The 21,356-nt window shown below is 37.1% G+C and overlaps 1 protein-coding gene across 4 annotated transcripts in view; it reads left to right on the forward strand.

Moving 5' to 3' along the window:
- The first annotated feature begins 11,127 nt into the window (after positions 1–11,127).
- Positions 11,128–21,356, forward strand: part of AIG1 (androgen induced 1) — a 239,652-nt gene continuing 229,423 nt past the window's right edge. The window contains exons 1-2 of one of the 4 annotated variants that reach the window (XM_033867793.2): positions 11,128–11,448; positions 11,571–11,958. In XM_033867793.2, the coding sequence (XP_033723684.1) occupies positions 11,308–11,448; positions 11,571–11,573 (144 nt within the window). In that variant the 5' untranslated portion in view covers positions 11,128–11,307 and the 3' untranslated portion in view covers positions 11,574–11,958. Of the gene's footprint in view, positions 11,449–11,570; positions 11,959–21,356 lie in introns of those variants that run through there. The other 3 variants (XM_033867792.2, XM_019951922.3, XM_019951921.3) reach the window with 3 other exon arrangements.

Raw genomic sequence — 21,356 nt, forward strand, 5'->3', positions numbered from 1 at the left:
CTTGTAAACACTTTTCCTGTTCAATGAGAAAACAGCATTTCTGATTTATTTGATCCGGGTGTTTTTGTTATTATACAACTCAAAATGTCTTCCCAGTAATATGACATTTATACATATATTTTGTGTATTTCATGTACAAAAACTGGCCCATTTGCCTATGTACTACTCTCTGTACTGTATCAAGAACAATCATATACTATGACTTCAAATGTAATAACTCATTTGAAAACATACTTTTGTTAATTTGGAAAAAGCACATTTTAAGAACAGTATTATTGAAAAACAGAATCAACTTTTGCCAATAAAGATTAGATTAAAACTTGAAATCATTCTAAATTTAACTTACTTCCTTCTTTCCTTCTTTCCTTCATCTCTCGCTTTCCTTTCTCTTTCCTCCTCTGCCTCCTTCTGTTCCTTCCTTTCCTCATTCCCATTTTCTCTATTTTTCATTTTAATAGGTTTGAAGTCCTTACTTAGATAAGTCTTCTTTGGATTCCTCCACATTCTAACATTATTTAGCAACTCCCTGTGGATTAATAACCTGGAATATATATACCATGAAGTATTCTGTTAAAATCTGCAATTATATTTGATAACTATAAACATCTAGTTCAATCCCATCTTTTGATAAAGAACTTGAGGTTTAGGGTTTGGAGAGGTTGCCCAAGATGAGCTATGTAATTCCACAGATTAATAAACAGCAGAACTGGGCCTGAATCCGGTGGTCTACCTCCCAGTCAAATGCACATTTTACTGCACAGTATTGTCTTCACTCTATAAAAATTACTCTGTTTGCAGAGTTACTCTTGAAATTTCCCTTCCTATAAGGAGAAAAACAAGTTTGTGCCAATAACTATTTGCCTGGACTTTATCATCTATTGTTCAGCAGGATGTTGTGAATCCTTTTACAGCCTAACTTTATTATCTCCCTAAAAGTAAATGCTGAGAAAAATTCATGATTCTCTTACTTAGATGAAAGGGTCAGCTAGTTAATAATTTATAAAATTAATTTACTACTGTATGGATTTCCCTCTCATCTAAACCTTTTTTACAAGTACATGTATGGGCTGAAATTTTAATAGTGTAAAGAGTGGTGTTGTTTTTCAAATTGTCTTACAGTTACACAGCTGTAAAGGAGATGAAATTTGTTAGCCGTGAAGGTGATGCTGTAAAAATATACAGTTACTTGTTCAAAGAGGCATGCTCATTTGTATATTCTGGGCTGTTCTCTATTTTGTAGCTATAGTCTATTTGCTGCAATTTTCTCTGAGGGAATTTCTGCTTCTATCACAAATGGTCTGTGTTCCAGAAGAACTACCCAAGTTAATTTCTAATATTCTTTTTATTCCCTACAAGACAATGTCCTGCTTCATGAAAGATACGTTTTCATGTCCTGAGGGCAATTCTTTTGCCCAAACTAGCAGCTGCTTCAGGTGGTTTTACCTGATATAGCAACTGCTGTCATCTTACTTGTCTTTCAGTGGTGGTGCATGGACCAATGGAAGAGTATTTAGAGATTTTTAAAAATGTCTCTATAGGTCAGATTATTGGTTTGGCAGGCATGGGTTTCTGGTTTTGATGACGGGGGATCCTACCCTGCTCTAACACTTGAGTTTGGTTAGGGCTAGGTGACTCTCTGGCGCCACACACTGGCATCCTGATCATAGGCAAATCCCTTTGGACTCTCCATCAATCAGTGCAGCAGGTAATACCCAGAAAAATCAGGGGAAGAGCAAGGTAAACATTTCTGCAAAATCTGATTCCAGAGATTTAGGACGAGCCTAAGTAATTTTCTTTCAAAATTTCTTCCCTTCAAGTATTTAAAGTTAGAGCTAAAGCACAAATTTAGCTTTGAGTTCCCATTTGTACCATATATTTCTTAATTTTCATGTTTTTCTGTTTTAGATTTTCTAATTACAAATAACATAAGCATCATTGAACCAAATCATTTAAAAGGAAGAAAACAGCGAGAGTCTCCACCCTATCCCTTGGAGAAAACCACTAATCACACGTAGTATATATCCTTCCAGCTTTTTAACTGTGTTTATGCAAACATGTATGTAAACATACTACCAAATACTACCAAATAATACATCATAGTGTTTGTGTGTGTGTGTGTGATTTGCACTAGCTTTTTAACTTAACAATACACATTGGCCATCTTTCTATATCAATACACAGCATCATCCCACTCTTTTTAATAGCTGTGTAGTATTCCACTCTGTTATATGGAGTTATCATAATTTATTTAACCAGTCCCTCAGTCACATACCTTTGGATTGTGTTTATGTTTTTGCTGAAGGTAACAGCATTATACATATACCTCTGATTACTTGAGACAATATTTCTGTAGGGTAAATTCCTAGAAGAGAAATTACTAAGATGAAATATTATTTCAATTTATACTTTTCCACCAAGAATGTATGAAAACACTTATTTTCTTATGGTCATACCTAATATTTTAAATTTTAATCCTTTTTATTCTTCACCAGTCTAAATGAAATTTGCTTTCAGAAGTATCTTTTTAAAAAATGTTTCATGATCATCTGAATTCTTTTATGAATTTATGTTCATATTTTTGGGGTATTTTACATAGTAGTGTTTTCCTTTATCTCACAGATTTGGCAGTTAAATTTCCCTCCTTTGTCATTTGTCTTTTATCTTTGCTTATATAGTCATTTCTGTTCATCTTTTTCTTTATGGTTTCTATCATGCTGTTATTTAGCAAGGTATTCATCACATAAACATTATTTTCTTCTGGGACATTTATTATTTTTGTATTATGTTCTAATAAACTGCAAGTCTAGATTTCATTAATCTTTTGTATATTTTTCTTGGCTGTTCTAACTTATTTATTCTTTTCCAAGTGAAATTTTAAAATAATTTTTCAAGGTTCTGAAAATGCTACATTTAGTTTTCAATTGTAGTTGCAATAACTTTATTATAATTTATCACTTTATACTCTTTCCCCAATATGGTTATGTTTATTCTTTATTTTGCTTTTTGTATTTCATTAAAGGCTGACGTCTTTCTTGTTGGATTTATTTCTAAGTATGTTTATTAGTGTTGTTAATGAGTCTTCTCTCCTGTTTCATTTTCTAACTTGTTATTGATTTTTGGTATATTACTCTTGAGTTGACTGTTTCCCTGTACTTACTTTCTGTTTCTATTAATACATCAAGTAATTTTCTTGGTCTTGCTCCAAGGATGTTATTATAATTGTTGTTAAGTGATTACAGTACATTTGCTCCCAATATGTATACTTTATTTCTTTTCCTTATATTCCTTCACAGGTTAGAAGTTCCAGAATACTGTTGACTGATAGTGGTATTAGCAGAAAGATTTCTTAAATTTATGACTTCAATGTAATTATTTTTTTTCATATTTAATTATTAAGTATTATATTTGTTCTGGATTTCTGAAAAATACTCCTTATCAAGTTAAGAAAGCTTGTTTCTTTCATAGCTCACTAAGAATTTTAATCAGAAGTAATGTTGAGATTTAGGAGATGACCTTTTAGCATCTATTAACATTAAATTTACATATTTCCAACACTGGATACATGACATCACATATTTGTCAAACCCATAGAACTGGACAACACAAAAAGTGATCCCTAATGTAACTATGGACTTTTATTAGTAATAATGATCAATTGTAACAAAAATACCACACTAATGCAAGATATTAATAATAGGGGAAACTGTGTGTGGCATGGAGAGAGGGAATATATGAGAACTTTATACTTTCTGCTCCATTTTTCTATAAACCTGAAACTACTGTAAAAAATAAAATCTAAAAAAAAATAAAATAAAAAAAATCTATTAATTTAAACAAAAGAAAAAGAAAAAATACACTAAAAAGTCATTTAATTCTCCTCAGCCTCAGTTCCATCATCTATAAAATGAGAGGCTTAGACTAGTTGATCTCTAACTTTTCATCCAAAAAGAAGATTCTATCATTCTCACTGTCAATATAAAGATGTCTGGCTGCCAATATATATATATTTTTTCTTCCAGTTTTACTGAGATATAATTGGCATACAGCACTGTATAAGTTTAAGGTGTACAGTATAATTATTTGATTTACATGCATCACAAAATGATTATCACAATAAGTTTAGTGAACATCCATCATCTCATATACATACCAAATTAAAGAATTAGAAAAAAATTTTTTTTCTTCTGAACTTAGGGTTTACTCTTTTCACAACTTTCATATATAACATACAGCAGTGTTAATTATATTTATCATGTTGTACATCACATCCTCAGTGCTTATCCATCTTATTACTGGAAGTTTCTACGTTTTGACCACCTTCATCCAATTTCCCCTCTCCCACCCCCCACCTCTGGTAACCACAAATCTGATCTCTTTTTCTATGAGTGAGTTTGTTTCCTTGTTTTTGAAGTATAATTGACCTACAACACTATGCTAGTTCCTATTACACAACATAGTGATTCAATATTTCTGTACATTTCAAACTGATCACCACAGTAAGTGTAGTTATGATATTACAGTTATTGACTATATTTCCCACACTGTACATTTCACACCTGTGACTTATTTTGTAATTGGAAGTTTGTACCTCTTAATATCTCTCACCTATTTCTTTCCTCCCCCCCACCTCTCTCCCCTCTGGCAACCATCTGTTTGTTCACTGTATCTATAACTCTGTTTCTGCTTTGCTATATTTTTTCATTTGATTTGGTTTTTTTCTTTAAATTCCACATATAAGTAATATCATGATTTTTTTTTCCTCTGTTTGACTTACTTCACTTAGTATGATAATCTCTAGGTCCATCCTTGTTGTCACAAATGGCAAGATTTCATTCTTTTTTATGGCTGAGTAGTATTCCAGATATCTATATCTATATATAGAGATAGATATATAGATAGATATATCACATCTTCTTTATCCACTCATCTGTTGATGGGTACTTAGGTTGCTTCCATATCCTGAATATTGTAAATAATGCTGCAATGAACACAGAGGTGCATATATCTTTTGTAATTAGTGTTTTTGGTTGTTTTTGGATAAATACTCAGGAGTGGAATTGCTGGATCATATGGTAGCTCTATTTTTAATTTTTTGAGGAATCTCCATATTGTTTTCCATAGTATATATTTTCCAATACTTATGAAGGTAGAAGAAAAGAGTATGTTGAAAAAAATAATTCATCAGCTTAAGCAAACTGTAAAGGAACATCATTATGCAATTCTGGAAAATAAATGGAACCATATAATTATTGAATGAATCTGGTGATGAAATTGTAGTTTATGTGAAAAGGACAACGGTGAAATGGAGTGTAAGTAGGTATTGGTGAAGCATTCATTTAAAGAAAATAGCTCAAGTTTTCAAAAGATAACTTCAGATGCCTCAGGTGCCATGAAACTAAATGACATGGTCTAATGATAACTAAAAGATTGTCAATCATGGAAGTTTTATGAAAATTATTATAAAATGATTTGTGGCTCGGGGAAGTCATATCTAAAATTTTCTCATCCTTATAAATCAGACAATGATGTCCACAAAGATGCTGAGATACAGATGTTGTTTCTGCCTCATATGATACATTTCTGTCAGATATTAGTGTGGGTGGAGCAGGCAGCTGCCTATGAGGGGTGGTGGGAACTGTAACAGATGAGAAAACACAACCCAGAGCACATGGCTCCTCAGTAACAGAAGGGGAATTAAACCTGGGGTGGTGCACTGACTGGCAGTATCCGCAGCTTGGTGTTATAATTAAAACCCCAAAATACATGATTTCATATCCCAGCTCTGCCCTTTGCTGGCGGTGTGACTTTTGGGGCAGTTTACCTAATTTTCTCTCTGTCTCCATTTCCTTTTATGTAAGATGCAGATAATAATAGTAACCATTCTCAGTGAGGATAAGAGCTAATATTTGTAAAGGGCTTAGATCAAAGCCTGGCCCACAGTAGGTGTTATATGGGTGTTTATTAAATAAAAAATAGATACACTTGAACCCTGGTTTCCTTAGCACTATCCCACTGTCCTATGACTCAGCACTTTTTTGAAGCCTGCCGGGAAATCACCCCAAGTGTCTCCTGGTATCATCATTTAGCTGCGTGTAACAGAACACCCTACTACATTGCTTTCAACAAATAGGGGGTTATTCTCACATCACAAGAAGCCTGGAAGGAGGCCACTGCTGGCATGGGTTCAGCAGGTTATAGATGTTAGGGCAAAGCGCTCTGGGATCCTCTGATTCTTTTCTTCGTGCTTACAAGGTGACTACTGAAGCTCCAGTCATCCTGTACACAGTGAAACAGGAAAAATAAGGATGGGGGTAGGGCTACAGGGAGGGGTGTACTAATGGAATACTTCTCAGAAGCCCTTTCAGCAGATTTCGACTTTACACAGAATTGTGGCTTGGCCCAGACACATCACTGCACGCTCCCAACGTCCTTTTGGGTCTGTTACCTTCTTCTGTGTGCAGAGTCCAGCAGGCTTGAGAGGGTGTTTTGGACACCCTGGGTAGGATGTTAACATGACACGCTTCCAAAGTCCCACCCTGCAGCCTGCTAGCTGACACCAGCATACAGGTGTGGTGGTGGTGTTCTCGTTGTTGTTTTGGCTGACACAATTTTTAAAAATTTGAACTACAATGAGTCTACGTAGGGCATTTGCTCCAGTTTTTCAAAGATTCAATTTTACACTGTTATCTTACATTTAGCTTGACTGAATTATATACATGCCTGGTCTCTGACGGATTTGGATTTAAGACTTCTGAAATATCTTTAAACTATCTGTTGAACATTTATTTAGAGGCTGAAGGCTGTTGGGAAACAAGACCCCCTGGTGGTAGGAGTCTGCCTCTTCTCTACTCCCCTGAGCAAGTGAGCTCCTCCCAAACTCCTGTATATGGTCTACTCAGCAAAACAAAAGCTCTGCAATTACCCTGACACCCACTGGGGAGAAGAAATTCAGCGATGATTTACCATTATTCTGGAGCACATTAGGAGGGCTCTCTCACCAGTCACCCATCCACTGAAGCAGTTTATGAAAACGTTTCCTCCCTGAGAATAATTCTGGTAAGTGGATTACCTTCAATTTGCCACACTTCCAGGGATATTTTGGTGCCATTAAGTGACTGGCTCTTCTAACACAGCACACTTGTGATGCTTCCAGACAACGCGGACACTGCAAAGGGGGCAGTTTTTGACAAGGAAATAGTGAGTACAGGTAGAATTTGGATCGCCACTAAGCCATCCACGTGGATTGTTCAAAGCCGGAAGACGACATCCTACATCCCGAAGAGGGACTGGCAAAGTGGGCTTTCATTGAGTCTTGCCCAATGTGCTGGCTCTGGATATGTGCACACCGAGAGCATTCCTGGCAGGACAAGTAGCTTTGGCAAAGTTACTGACAGATCTCAGGAGTGAAGGGGATGTTTCAGATCTGTCTGAGATCTAGCCGGTGCCTCACACCAAATCTCAGCACTACTTTTTCTAAAGCTTTTCAGTGACTGTCTAGAACCCTTGGTGTTTAGAAATCTCATAATTTAGGGTTATATATATATATTTATATATATATTTATATATATATATTTTTATATATTTATATATATTTTTATTTATTTATTTGGTGGCACTTGGTCTTAGTTGCAGCTCGCTGGCTCCTTAGTTGCGGCACATGGGCTCCTTTAGTTGTGGCATGCGAACTCTTAGTTGCAGCATGCATGTGGGATCTAGCTCCCTGGCCAGGGATCGAACCCGGGCCCCCTGCATTGGGAGTGTGGAGTCTTAACCACTGCATCACCAGGGAAGTCCCAGTAGAGTTTTCTATAGCAAATTCAGTCCATTTTTAAACCTGAAAAAACCGTTGCAATCAGCAACATCAGCACAACTGCTAGGCGCCGCTGCTCATTTGCCCTGTAAGTAACAACCCTTCCTGGTTAATAGCAAAAAAATCTGGCTAATGAAATGTATTGGCACTATGTTTCATATCTAAAGCAATTAAAAATATCTGTAGTGAGCATCAATTATTGGGAAAAAGAATGATTTTTGCCCACTTTTTAATCTTTCCAACTGCTCTCTAGGGCAAAAGAGCTCTCCTTGGAACCACAGTCCATAATAAACACATGTGAACAAATACACACATTAGGTTGTAAAAGGATGGTTTCTTAACTGGTTTTTGAGCTACAAATAATCCCTAAAAAGTGGCTTTCTCAACTAAATATGCAGACATTACAGTGTATTTATAGTGATTAAAAACTGGAAACAAACTAAATATCCAAAAATAAAGTTTAAGCAAAATTATGCTCCTATTATGTCATGCTATGCAACAATTAAAAATGATTTTTACAAAGAGTTTTAAATAATAAGGTAACATACTTATTAAATTTAAAGCAAAAAAAATCTGCTTGATGCAAATTGTTACATGGTTATGTCACAACTAAGTATATATTGTAAGAAAGACTGGCAGGTATGTGCTAAAATGTTAAGAGTGTTTTCTGTGGGTGGTGAGAGTGGGAGTAATTTTTTTTAATTTCCTATTTTAATATAATAAATATGCTGCTTTTATAATAAAGAAAAATGAGCAACCCAAAGGTATCTTTTCTGCGAAACTGAGGGGATTCTTCCTAAGCCCAAACCTCTCAAAGGGACACATCTTATCTTCTACCCTATGGTGCAGACAGCTGTGAAGGGGGAAAAATAATCCTTTCAAATACATTGACACTGTTAGAAAATGCTTATCCAATGTAAACACAGAACCAAAGGAAATGCATAAACATTGAATATTATAAGGATATGCATAAACACAATTCTTCCTCCTGAATTTGTAAGCAAATACCCATGGCTATATGAAGTTGGCTTGTTGGAAGACAATGTAAGGGAGACAGAGGGTCCTTGTCATTTCCAAAATTAGTAGGGATTATCATCACCAATATGTTAGATGCTCTCCCCCTTCAAAAAAAAAAGAAAAAGAATGAAGATTCTGTATCAGTTTTTAGAAGTACTTAAGGAAGAATATCTTGAACCCATATATAGACTAAGAACTATTAACAGTAATCAAAGAAACACTAATGTATAATAACTAAAAGCTAAAACACGGTCTTAAACTCTTCCCTTGGGAAACATGTTTTCATGAAACTCAACTGGACAAGGCTACTCTCCTCCATCCCCACTCATTGTTGGGGCAGTATGAAAAAGCTAAAAAAGTGACATGCAGATATTTCTTCTGTACAGTGTACAATGAAAAGCAGTATTCTCTAACTCAAATATGGAATCATGTAAAACTTATCAGTGATTAATGTATTATAGTTCATAAAAAAGGATAACTTTCCACAGAGTGAAGTTTTAAGTGCAATACTGTACTGCAATACTTACACTAAGAAAAACGCAGTCTGTGTGTAGGTTAATATTTTTTTCGCAGAGACATGTGAAACATGTCTAAGATTACTAGATATGGTCTAAAAAGCAAAAAGAGCAACCTGGATGTGTTCATAAATAATCAGCAAGATGTTCCAAAAATTGTGGACTGACATTCTCATAAAATATTTGAGTCAATGTTTATGCAAATGTTTCATTTTTTTAAAAAAAAAGCCCACAAAACTCATTATCTTATTATGGTTAGCAAATCACAAAATAACAAAAGCAAACCATTAGAATAGGTTCAAAACACTTTTTGAATGGTATAGTTACTTAAAAAGAAATTGAGTACAGAATAAAATTTTAAATGGCTTTATACAAATATTATTATATTTTTCTAGTATGGGATAGGGAGTCTTATTTATGATTTTCTAAATTGTAAGGTAGGAAGGTGTATCAAATTTTAAGGATATCACACGAACTCAAAACTTTACTAAGGACTTAGATCTTCAGTAGATCTACTTTTAAATTTTGCAATCTTATGAACCTGTAGCATGGACACACAATTTTTAAAAATGCACCCAACTTTTACATGAAAATAAAACTAGAAATCATCAATAATGAATAGTTTTATGCTGGTAGAATCTTCTTGGAATTATCTTGATTTGGAGGACATTAACTTCTACTGGCATAATTATGAGGCCGATTAGAAAATATCTACTGGGTTTCTTTATTTTGGTTAAGAGACTGGTTGGAAAAATTCAGGAGTTGCTACTTTACCTCTTAACACTGTGCACTCTGCTTTCCCTGCCCCCTCACTCCACATTCTGTGACTCAAGAGACTATTTTCAGAGGACACCTGTTTTAAATGGATCCACAGGAAATACCTATGTTGTCTTTCATAATCTGACCCTGCATCTCGTTAGCTGAAATGTGATGCTGCCCACAGAATGAAGCAACTTCAGTGTGACAACATTTACTGGAAGGTGGAGGGAATCCAGTTTATATTTATTTTCCTTCCATTAAGCCCTGGTATTGGAGTGTAGGAAAAAATAAATAAGGAAAACGGCAAAACCAGTTTAACCCTCAAAAGATTAGTATTAAATTACACAAACGGGTTTTACATCCAGACTCAGGATGATCTGCTCTTGAACTGAATGTAATCTTGCAGCAGAAACTTATCTGACACTCCTTTCTTTACAACGTTTTATTTATAAACCCCTTGTCCACAGTTCACAGTCGGCCTTGTTATATATTGATAGGATATTTATAAACCCCCGGTGGAAAAGTGCAGGGCAGCCTACCCACTGGAATAGAATTAATAAGGGGATTTCATAGAGATTAACAGTAGTCTAACACTAAAATTCCAGTTGGGTCCAAAATAAAGCAAGTCACTCGGGGGCCCCGTTTCACGGGTTTGCACCCCCCACGTGCGCGCCTCCACCGGTGCCACTTGGCCAGCAAGTCCCCGAGCTGGACCGTTGGCCCACCCCGGGGCCCGCTCCTTCCGGGCGGGTTGCCCGGCCCCCGCACCCGGCCCCGCGCCCGCTCACCCTGGGCCGCGCTCCCTCTCCGCCCGGCCGCTGCCGCTGGCCGCGGTCCCCGGATCTCGGCGCGCGCTCCCCGAGCCCCGGTCGTCCTCGGAGGCTGCCCACCCGCTCCCGGGGCTCTGAAGGGCTGCCTCGGGCCGGGTCTCCGGGACCCGCGAAGGCAGCAGCAGAATGACGTAGATGACGAAAGAGCTGACGCCACGCCGCCCACCCCACAGCCGCCGGTGCCCGCACACACCGCCCCGCCCCGCCCGCCCGCGAGGTTGCCCGCGCGCGCGCTCGCGGTCGCGCCGGTCCCGCGGGACACGTCCCGCCAGGGCCCCCGCCCGCCCCGCCCGCGACCGGAGTTCCCACGGCGCCCGCCAGAGCCCTGCGCCGCCCGTCCTCCTCGTCGCCGAGCCCGTCCGCGCCTTTCGCGAACATGGCGCTTGTCCCTTGCCAGGTGCTGCGGGTGGCCATCCTGCTGTCCTACTGCTCTATCCTGTGCAACTACAAGGCCATCGAAATGCCCTCGCACCAGACCTACGGAGGGAGCTGGAAATTCCTGACTTTCATTGATCTGGTAAGGCCGCTCCCCTCCCCCTCCCCCGTCCTCCCCTCACTCCGAGCCCGGGTGTGTTTGTGGGTGCGCCGGCACCTGCGCCCGTGCTCCAGCATCCACGCCGGTCCTCGCCTCTTCCCCAGTGACTGCGTCTGAAGGCCAGGCTGCCCCCGCAGCAGCACTTTCTGTAGCACCCAACGTTATCTGGTAGCTGGGGCACGAGTGGAGGTGGGGCGCAGCCAGGTGGTGGGCTCTTTGGAGGGGAACACACACCTGCTTCTAAGAGGTGGCACGGGAAGATTCTCAACTTAGCAACTGGATCGAACGACCTTGGTCATGAGCGGCCTCAGACTCGTTCGCCCCCAAGGTGCTTTCCAGAGCACCCACCGTGGGATCAAGTCGCAGCAGCTGAAGGAAACTGGGTATTGTCGAATTACTTGGTGTTTCCTCTGAAAGGACTGTCCTCCTAACAAAGGAAAGAAAGCTCCTCATAAAGAAGAGAAATCGCCTAATAAAGTTGTCTTCTTTGCATCTGTTTTTGCCCATTGTCAGTAATTTACTTCCAACCTTCCCCCACCCCCCCAGAAGCATTAGAAGAGAGAGCTTTTCAAAACGCATTCACAGTGGACTTTATACTTTCCCCATCTTCCCGTGTAAAAGTTCGCAATAGTTTGCATAAGCAACTCCTCTGTTGGCACAATGATGGCCTTGGCAGTTGGAGGGCTTTTGTTTGTTTGTTTGTTTGTTTTTTAACAGTTTATCCACTTCTGGCACTGAAAGGGCTGGAGAAGTATCACATGAGCATAAAACCCAATAAGGACATGGGGTGGAACGTAGGAACTTCAGGGTGAAAGACTGGCCCAAACATACACTAAAAGATGGTCAAGTATGGACAGAGAATTAAAACAAAAGCTAGGAGTTCTGAGGATTAGAGAAAATGTAGAACCAATTCCTGGATCTCCAGAACTGCCCGTCCAAGGTTATACACAAGGTTGGCTACACAAGCAAGATTGTAATCTCTAATTGTTGACCCTTTGTTTTGATGAAGAGAACTTGACACCTGTTTTAAGATACTTCCAAAGGCTTAGGATGCTTCGAAGATATGCAGTCAGCAGGTTTTTGTACAGAAATACCATTTTAAATTTGTATCATGTTAGATACTTTCAGAGAAGAATTTAAGCCCTTCCCCCAGCACTTTCCAAACTGGGCACCAAGACTGACCAGGGCATAGAGTGTTTCAGGGGTTTCAATTTTCAGTTCCTCAACTTCCAGCTCTTTCTTGAAACTGATCTGTCTCTGAACATGGGTGTTGCCTGCCAGTTCTCCTTTCTTCTGCCTTGTTCATCCAAGGGACAAGCACGTGACAAGGCTCTGTGCTGTATTTATCTGTTCCTTTTAGGATTCAGAAGATAGACAGTTGTCACTAGAACTATCTTCATATTTGATTGAAAAACAAAGTCAGACTTATCTTGACAGAAAGTCTTCTTGAGTTGATTGGCTCGTCATTGAGGATTGGCTCTACCTTTTATGTTATGTAGCAGACTTCCGGAGACTGAAACCTGCAGCCCTGAAGTTCTGATAAATATGTATCAGAGTGTTAGAAATCATGTCCCCTTTTCAACTGTTCAAACTTATGTTAAAAATATTTAGATGTTATTTAAAAAATATGTGCATAGATTTTCAGAATTCTTTTACTGGCTATGTGAACAAAATTTCTCTTGGATCACTACCTTATCCCATTTCTCCTGATCTCACTTTGAGCTGGCCCATTTGAGTGTTGTCAGGGAACAGCACTGAGCTGAAATACGGATGGAAACCCCACCAGAACCATAGAAACTATGAACAGTTCTCAGAAGCACCTTTGCATTAGATATAGTTTTGGGGGCGCAGGGGAGGGGATTAGCAGGTGAGAGCGGTAGAAATTGAGGGTATTGTTAACCCATGCGAGAAATGACAACTCACATTGGCATTGCTTACTGTGTGTTATAAAACAAGACTCACAAGAAACGATGTACCTCTCAGAACCTTTGAGTGACGTGAAACTGTAGTAGAGCCAATCTGACTCGGCTTAAACTGTCATACACTTTATATTTTAGCATTTAGTGGTTGGACCTGCCTATTTTAAATAATCATGACAAATATATTTTTGTCTCTTTCATACTTAAATTCAGTTTGTATAGGGCCTTCAGCCAATCATTCAAACTTTTTATCTCTGTGGCTTCTGATTAAAATATAATAAATCTTTAATTGAGGGTTCCTGTGAGAAAATATGTCTAGAATATATTCAAAGAAACACTCATGCAAAATGTTATTCTTTTTGTTACTAGAGATTTAGAGTCTTTGGAGCTTAAGCATTGTACAGCTGTTACAACAACCAGCCTGTGAGTCCCTACTATTGGTATGAAAAGATTAGGCCACTATTATTTACTCATTTAACTTTTCATTTTTCTGTGTTAAAAAAAAACTGAATAAACTTTATTACTTAGTGCTTTGGACATTTTTAATGATTCTAAGCTCATTAGAGCAATTTTGCAAGAGGGTTTAGCTTCTCAAAACTTCAGTGAGAAGGCCCTTGTCCTAGCCAACTTGGATCACAGAGAGTCAGGACATTTATCCTGGTGGCCACAGTCTGATTCCATGATCCACGGCATCAGTGTACCAGGATGTAGCTCAGGAATCTCAGGCGACACGTATCCAGGATCATATGGTTATGTGGCAGGGGCCGTTCCAGCTATATCCATACCTTACTTTGAGTATGAGAGTCATCCCAATAGAATCAGAGCTCATGGTAAAAAGTGAAATGAAAGTTATTGCATAATAACTGCATAATAATTGCATAATAACATAATAACTGAATCTGCATCATTTGAAGAAAATTCATCAGCTGTGATACTGGTTAAGAAGATATTTGAACATTAGTAATGTTCAGTAATCTTATACTGAACATTATTACTGAACTATTACTGATATATTACTGTTATCAGTAATCTTATACTCTTATTGTTATTCCCCAAGAGCTTCTTTTCCTAGAATTGAAGCACTGTAAAAGAACTAAAAGTGCTTCAGGAAAATTCAAGTAAGTAAATGGAATACTGTCTCCACATGATAGGCAGAATAATAGGCCCCCAAAGCATGTCTGCATCCTAATCCCTGGAACCTGTGAGTATGTTAGGTTACATGGCAAAGTAATTAAAGTTGCTAATCAACTGACCTTCAAATAGGGAGATTTGCTCAGATTATCCATGTTACCCCAAGGTTTCTTAAAAGTGGAGGGAGGCAGGGGAGAAGAGTCAGTTGGAGGAAGATGTGACGGTGGAAGAAAGTCCCAGAGAGGTGCAACACTGCTGGCTTTGAAGATGGAGGAAGGGCCCAGGAGTCAAGGAATGTGGGAGGTGTCTCCAAGCTGGAAAGGGCGAGGAAATAAATTATCCCTAGAGCCTTCAGAAGGAACATAGCTCTGCTGACACCTTGATTTTAGCCCAGTGAGACCCATTTTGGACTTCTGACCTCCAAAACTATAAAATAATAAATTTGTGTTTAAATCACTAAATTTATGCTAATTTGTTGCAGCAGCAATAGAAGACTAGTATACTTGGCTCTAAATCCTGTGACCTAGAAAAGAAACCTTAAATGTTGTTGTACTGATGTGGTGACTCAGCTAGTTCTTTATGTGTATTAGATAACTGGTTAATTTTAGTTTTAACCAGAAACTATGCTGAGGAGACATACATGTGACAACAGGCAATGTGAGAATCTGTGAAAATGGAATAACTTTGGAAAAACTAGGCCTTTTCTTTACTGTGAAGTATTTTAGAAATTATCATTGTGAAACATGCCATGCTGGGAGGAATACTCTTAACTGGAAATAAGCTGGAAAGAAAAAACAATTAAACTGACGAATGTTCAAATATTTTCTTAACTAGTATCACAGCTGATGGATTTTCTTCAAATGATGCAGATTCATTCACTTATTCATTAATCAAATAATTTCCCAAGTTATATAATAATTGTCCCCCAAAATAATAGAAATGAGGAATCAATCAAACCAACAAACATAAATTAAAAGAAAAAAGAAACTGGATGTTGAGGCCTCAAAGTAGTGCTGGAATACATTGGGTGTTAGGAAACATTTGAATAAATGGAACTTTCCAGATGTTCAATGAGTATTCTCTTCCTGTCCTGTTTCCTCCTAAAAACATTCGAAACACTACAGATTTTTTTTTTTTTTGAAATATAGCAACCAGAATTTTATTCAGCTCTATATGGTAGAATGTCTAACACGTGAATAAGAATCAACTTCTTTGAAAAACATGAACTGGACATTTGTTATAAAAAATTAATATTGATTTTGGATTTAAGAAACTGATTTTTAAAGGTTGAAATAGAAATGTGATGATCCCATTTGCTCTAGTTTGTGGTACTCGGCATTTTGATAGTTACCATGTCTTAGGGCTCCATTATATTCATTATTTCTCCTATACTGACTTTCCATTCATGCACAGGCTGAACACCGGTGAGGCCCTACCTCCTCAAAGTGTAGTGTGAGGACCAGCAGTGATCTTATCTGGGAGTCTGGTAGAAATGTGGACCCTCCAGCTCCACCCCAGACCTTCTGAATAAGAATCTACCTGTTAATAAGATCACTAGGTGATTCTTTTTCACATTTTAGTTTGAAAAATGCTGCTCTAGGCCATGCTGTTTTTGTTTTGTAATTTAACATGGAATAGCTTGTAGGACACAGCCTTCATATATTAATTCTGCCAACTATATTTAAAACATATTTAAACATATTTCAAAATATATTTAATTATGTCACTTTTACTGTGACATAGTTAAAAACATGTTGTAAAAAATTACAACTGTAAAATAAAAGAAAGAGAAAAATATGTATTTGGTACCAAGGGTGAGCTATTTGTTGCAATTGAGAAACAAGTTTGTCTAATCTTTAGGGAAATCAGGTGAAAAAGAATACACATTTGATTGTATTGTCTCTACTGTTGGAATAAAGGAAGCATAACAATTTATCAGGAAAAATACAATTCCTTCCAGGCACTGACTTTGCAAGGTTATTTATCACTCAGCTAGTCATATAAATGACATCGGGTAGCATAGCAGGTAATGCCTTTGATTGTTTTCTAGCAGATTATCAATAGAAATATTCTTATTGTTGATGTTTTTTATATTATGATTTTATGAAAGCCAAAGGCATGGTCTTCTGTTTTGACTGGGTGAAGGCATTTTTGTAGAGGTTTAAGGTAGTATAATCTGGGTACTTAATTTTGTTATCTAAATCCGTTTTACAAAAGAATTTGAGAAAACCACAGAGTGAGCAGGATAAATAAGTGTTCAGATGTTGAAAAGCTTGGGGTGTTCAAAGAGCAGGAAATGGTCAAGTACACCTGGAGGATAGATTTTTTGCTTTTAGACACACTAAGAATTTTTGACCTTTAAAAATGTTTAAAAGGGAGAAAAAACTGCGTAAGTATACTAAATGATGCATTTGAGTTTGTCATATTTACTTATATACTTATAATAAAATATTCTTGACCCCATTAAGTGCATGGCTTAATTTTAAATAGGAAATAAAATATCTTGAGAAGAGATTCTACATACTATTATGTAACTATGATACTTAGCTTTGCCAGTCAAAACCGCAGAGTGCCATGTGAAGGCCAGTAGTTCATTGAGTAGCCTGAACAAAATTAGATTGGTTTGTTTTGGTTTGGTTTTTTCTTTTTTTTTTTGGATATTATACAAAGAGGGTGAAACTGCAAATTTTTTTTCAGTACAATCAGACTTGACCCTAAAATGCAGGTAAACTTTAAGGATTAAATAATGCTTTTTCCTAACCTGGGAGAAGAATTTTGAGTATAATACTTTACACAGAGTCCTCTTCCCCCTCTTTGAAAGTGTTTCTTTTGGAGCAAACATAAAATAGGGACCTGGTTTTGTCAGAGTCGGGGAAATAGTTGATGATATAATCTCTAATTCCCTTTCTTAGTTGCAAATGTTATTGAAATTACAGAGTCATCTGACCATGTTGAGGTCACTTCTTTTCCCATCTCTGCCATCCCCCATGTCTGGTATAACATTTAACAAAATTGGTAACTGCTCTTGAGGCTTTCATTTGTTTCTCTGTGTTCCCCTGAAATGTCATATGTTTCTGTGGAAGTGTGAACAATACTACAGTTTTCCATATTGAATCAGATGTTCCTGTGATCCAAGCACACTTGGAAAAAGCTTACTGCTTAGGATTCCATAACAACATAGCTTTCTTTCGCGTCTAGCAGCCTGTGGCTAGACAGTTAAAGGGCCCCTGTCTCACCTGCAGGGTATTCCTGCCAGAGGACAGTGAGTACAGACCCCTCTCTGCATGTGAGAGACCCCTGGATCAGATCCATCGTGGAGGGCAGCAAGGTATGCAATGTTGCTTTGATAGGCTGGATCAAGACAGGCTAATTGGGAATCACCAGAGAAATTGCTTGAATTCACCAAGTGATAAGAATACTGTCATTTTGAATCTTGAGCAAATGGCATGTGTTCATGACAGTGCTTTAGAAGCATGGAATTCTAAAAAGTCAGTGAGACAGTGGTCTAGCCCTTTCAGGTTGACATATTTAGAACTGTCAGGCTGTATTATAACTTAAAATTTTAATTTCAAAAGCAGTACCTAAAATTCCAGAAAATTTGTATAATACTGGAAACCATAGGGAAGCAAATATATTCCATCTTAAGTGTCCCTAATTTTCAGTGCATCTTAGCATTGAAGTGCTTCAAGATGGTATTTTCTTCAGAACTTCATGAATACTCAGAAACACACATAGAGGGAAAGTCAGACCGTATATATATGCATGTATACATTATATGCATGTATACATTATATGCATGTATGTGTATATATGTGTGTGCACAGTTATATATTCAGATTTCAGAAAAATCATATTATTTATAAAAATTATTTTAAAATTATATTTAAATTAAAGGAGATACCAATGTTAGTATTTTGGCAATTGCCTTTTGAGCCATATATGTCCTTTTCTTTGAAACAAAAATTCAATATATACATATGGTTTGTATAAATTTGTTTTTTAAAATTAATAGACACCATAATTCCCTCTTTTTGGTGCGCAGTTCTGAGTTTTGACGGATGCATAGTTGCCACCACCACAATCACCTAAAAATATTAAAATATTCCCTTGTGCTGCCCCCTTAGAGTCAAACCCTCCCCTGAATCTTAACAATCACAGGTTTGTTTTCTACCCTTGTAGTTTTGCCTTTTCTACACAAATATGTAAAGCAGACGGGATATAGTGTTTGAGCCTGGCGCTTTTTGTTTAGCATAATACATTTCAGATTCCTCTCTGCTGCTGTGTGTATCCATAATTTGTTCCATTTTAACGCTGAGTAGTATTTTATGGTATTGATGTATCGCTTTGTTGATTCACTCATAAATTGAAGTGCGTTTGAGTTTTTCCTAGTTTGGGGTGATTATGAGGAAAGCTACTGTAAACATTTGCATCCAAGTTTTTGTATGAACATGAGTTTTTATTTTTACTGGGAGTGGGATCGCTTGGTTATATGGCAAGTATATGTTTAGCTTGATAAAAAACTGCCAGACTGTTTTCCAGAGTGGTTGTGCCACGTTGCACTGCCATCAGCAATGTGTGAGGGTTCCAGTCGCTCTGCGTCCTGTCAGTGTGTGGCATTGTCAATTTTTCTTCTACTTTAGCTATTCTAATAGTTGTGCAGTGGTATTTCATTGTGGTTTTAATTTGCATTTCCCTCATGACTAATGGTATTAAGCCTCTTTTCTTATGCATTCTTATCATACATATATCTTCTTTACGAAGCGCCTGTTCAAATCCTTTGCCCATTTTAAAAAAAAAGGGTTGTTTTCTTATTGTTAAGCTTTGAGAGTTTTTGTGTATGCTGAAAAGAAGTTCTTTGTCAAATACGTGATTTGCAAACATTTTCTCCCTGTCTGGGAGTATCTTTACCTTTTGTTGGTATAGACAGGCCACAATTTACAATGGTTCGACTTTATGATTTTTCGACTTTTTTGTAGTATGAAAGTGATATACATTCAGTAGTAACTGTACTTCCAGTTTTGAATTTTGATCTCTTCCTGGGTTAGTGATATGTGGCACGATATGCTCTTGCAATGCTGGGCAGGGCAGCGAGCCCCAGCTCCCAGTCAGCCATGCGATCAGGAGGGTAAGCAACCAATACACCTACATTCTGTTTTTCACTTTCAGTAGAGTATTCAGTAAATTACATGAGACATTCAACACATTATTATAAAATAGGCTTTGGGTGGGATGATTTTGCCCAACTATAGGCTAATGTAAGTATTTTGAGCACGTTTAAGGCAGGCTAGGCTAAGTGATGATGTTCAGTAGGTTATGTGTTCAGTGCATTTTTGACTTAGGCAATATTTTCACTTTACCATGAGTTTATCAGGATGTGACACCGTGGTAAATTGAGGATGATCTGTAGTGTCTTTTGCAGAGCAAAAGTTTATCATTTTGATGACATCCAGTTAATTTTTGATTGCTGTGTAGTGCTATCTCATTGGGGTTATAATTTGCATTTCTCAAATGGCTAATAATCTTGAACATCTTTTCATGTCTTACTTGCCATGTGTATGTCCTCTTCAGTGAAACAAATAGTATTGTTAAATTTTACTTTTTGTTAAATGTTAAATACATTTGATTTACTTGTAAATCAAGTAAAATCAAAATACATGTTAAATACATTTTAAATACAATCAAAATGTTAAATACATTTGATTTACTTGTAAATCAAGTAAAAGTAAAATTGTTAAATTTTACTTTTGTTAAATGTTAAATACATCCTATGATTTTGCTAATTCACTTATTCATTCTAGGAGCTTTGTTGTGGATTTCATGGACTTTTCTTTTTTTATATAGACGACCATATCATCTGCTAATAGAGACAGTTTTCTTCCTTTCTAATTGTCATGGCTTTTATTTCTTTTTCATGTGTTGTTGCATTGGTTAAGACTTCTAATATGATACTGAACATAAGTGGTGAGAGTGGATATTCTTGTCATTTCTTTTTTAGGAGGAAACAGTCTTTTGCAAGTAAGTATAATAGTAGCTATAGACTTTTTATGCATATACCCTTTATCAGTTTGAGTACATTTCCTTCTGTTTCTTGTTTACTGAGAAGCTTTTAAAAAAAATATCGTAAATGGATGTTGAATTTTGTCAAATGATTTTAACTGCGTCTATTGATATGTTCATATGGCTTTTTTTCCCTCTTAATATGGTGAATTACATTGATTGATTTTTGAATATTAAGTCAGTCTTACACTCCTGGGGTGAATGCACTTGGCTGTGGTATATTGTCCTTTTTATATATTGCTTAATTTGATTTGCTAATATTTTGTGGATTTTACCTCTCTGTTAATGAGGAATATTTGTGTGTAGTTTTTTATTTTTCTTCTTTGCCTGACTTTGATATTAGTGTAATGCTAGCCTTATTCCTCCTCAATGTTCTGGAAGAGATTGAGCAGAATTGGTTTTACTTCTTCCTGAAATTTGTGACAGAATTTATAATTGAAAACCACTGGGCCAGGAGTTTTCTTTGTTGAAAATTCATTTTGGTTGATTTCAAGATATAGGAGTATTCAGCTTATTTCTTTCTTTTTCATTGAGATTTGGTAGTTTATATCTTTCAAAAAGTTGATCCATTTCATCTAATATCAACATTCTTTCCTTATCTTTCTCTTATTGTCTTTAGGGTCTGTGGTGATAACCACATTTCATTCCTGATATTGGGAATCTGTGTCTTATCTCTTTTTTCTGTATCAGTGTGGCTAAGGACTTCTCATAAGTTCTTTATGTTTTTCAAAGTTCAGCTTTTGGATTCACTGGTTTTTTCCTATTGTTTTTCTGTTTTCAATT

Source organism: Tursiops truncatus, chromosome 12 (genome assembly GCF_011762595.2).
Source record: "Tursiops truncatus isolate mTurTru1 chromosome 12, mTurTru1.mat.Y, whole genome shotgun sequence".
NCBI classification, from domain to species: domain Eukaryota; kingdom Metazoa; phylum Chordata; class Mammalia; order Artiodactyla; family Delphinidae; genus Tursiops; species Tursiops truncatus.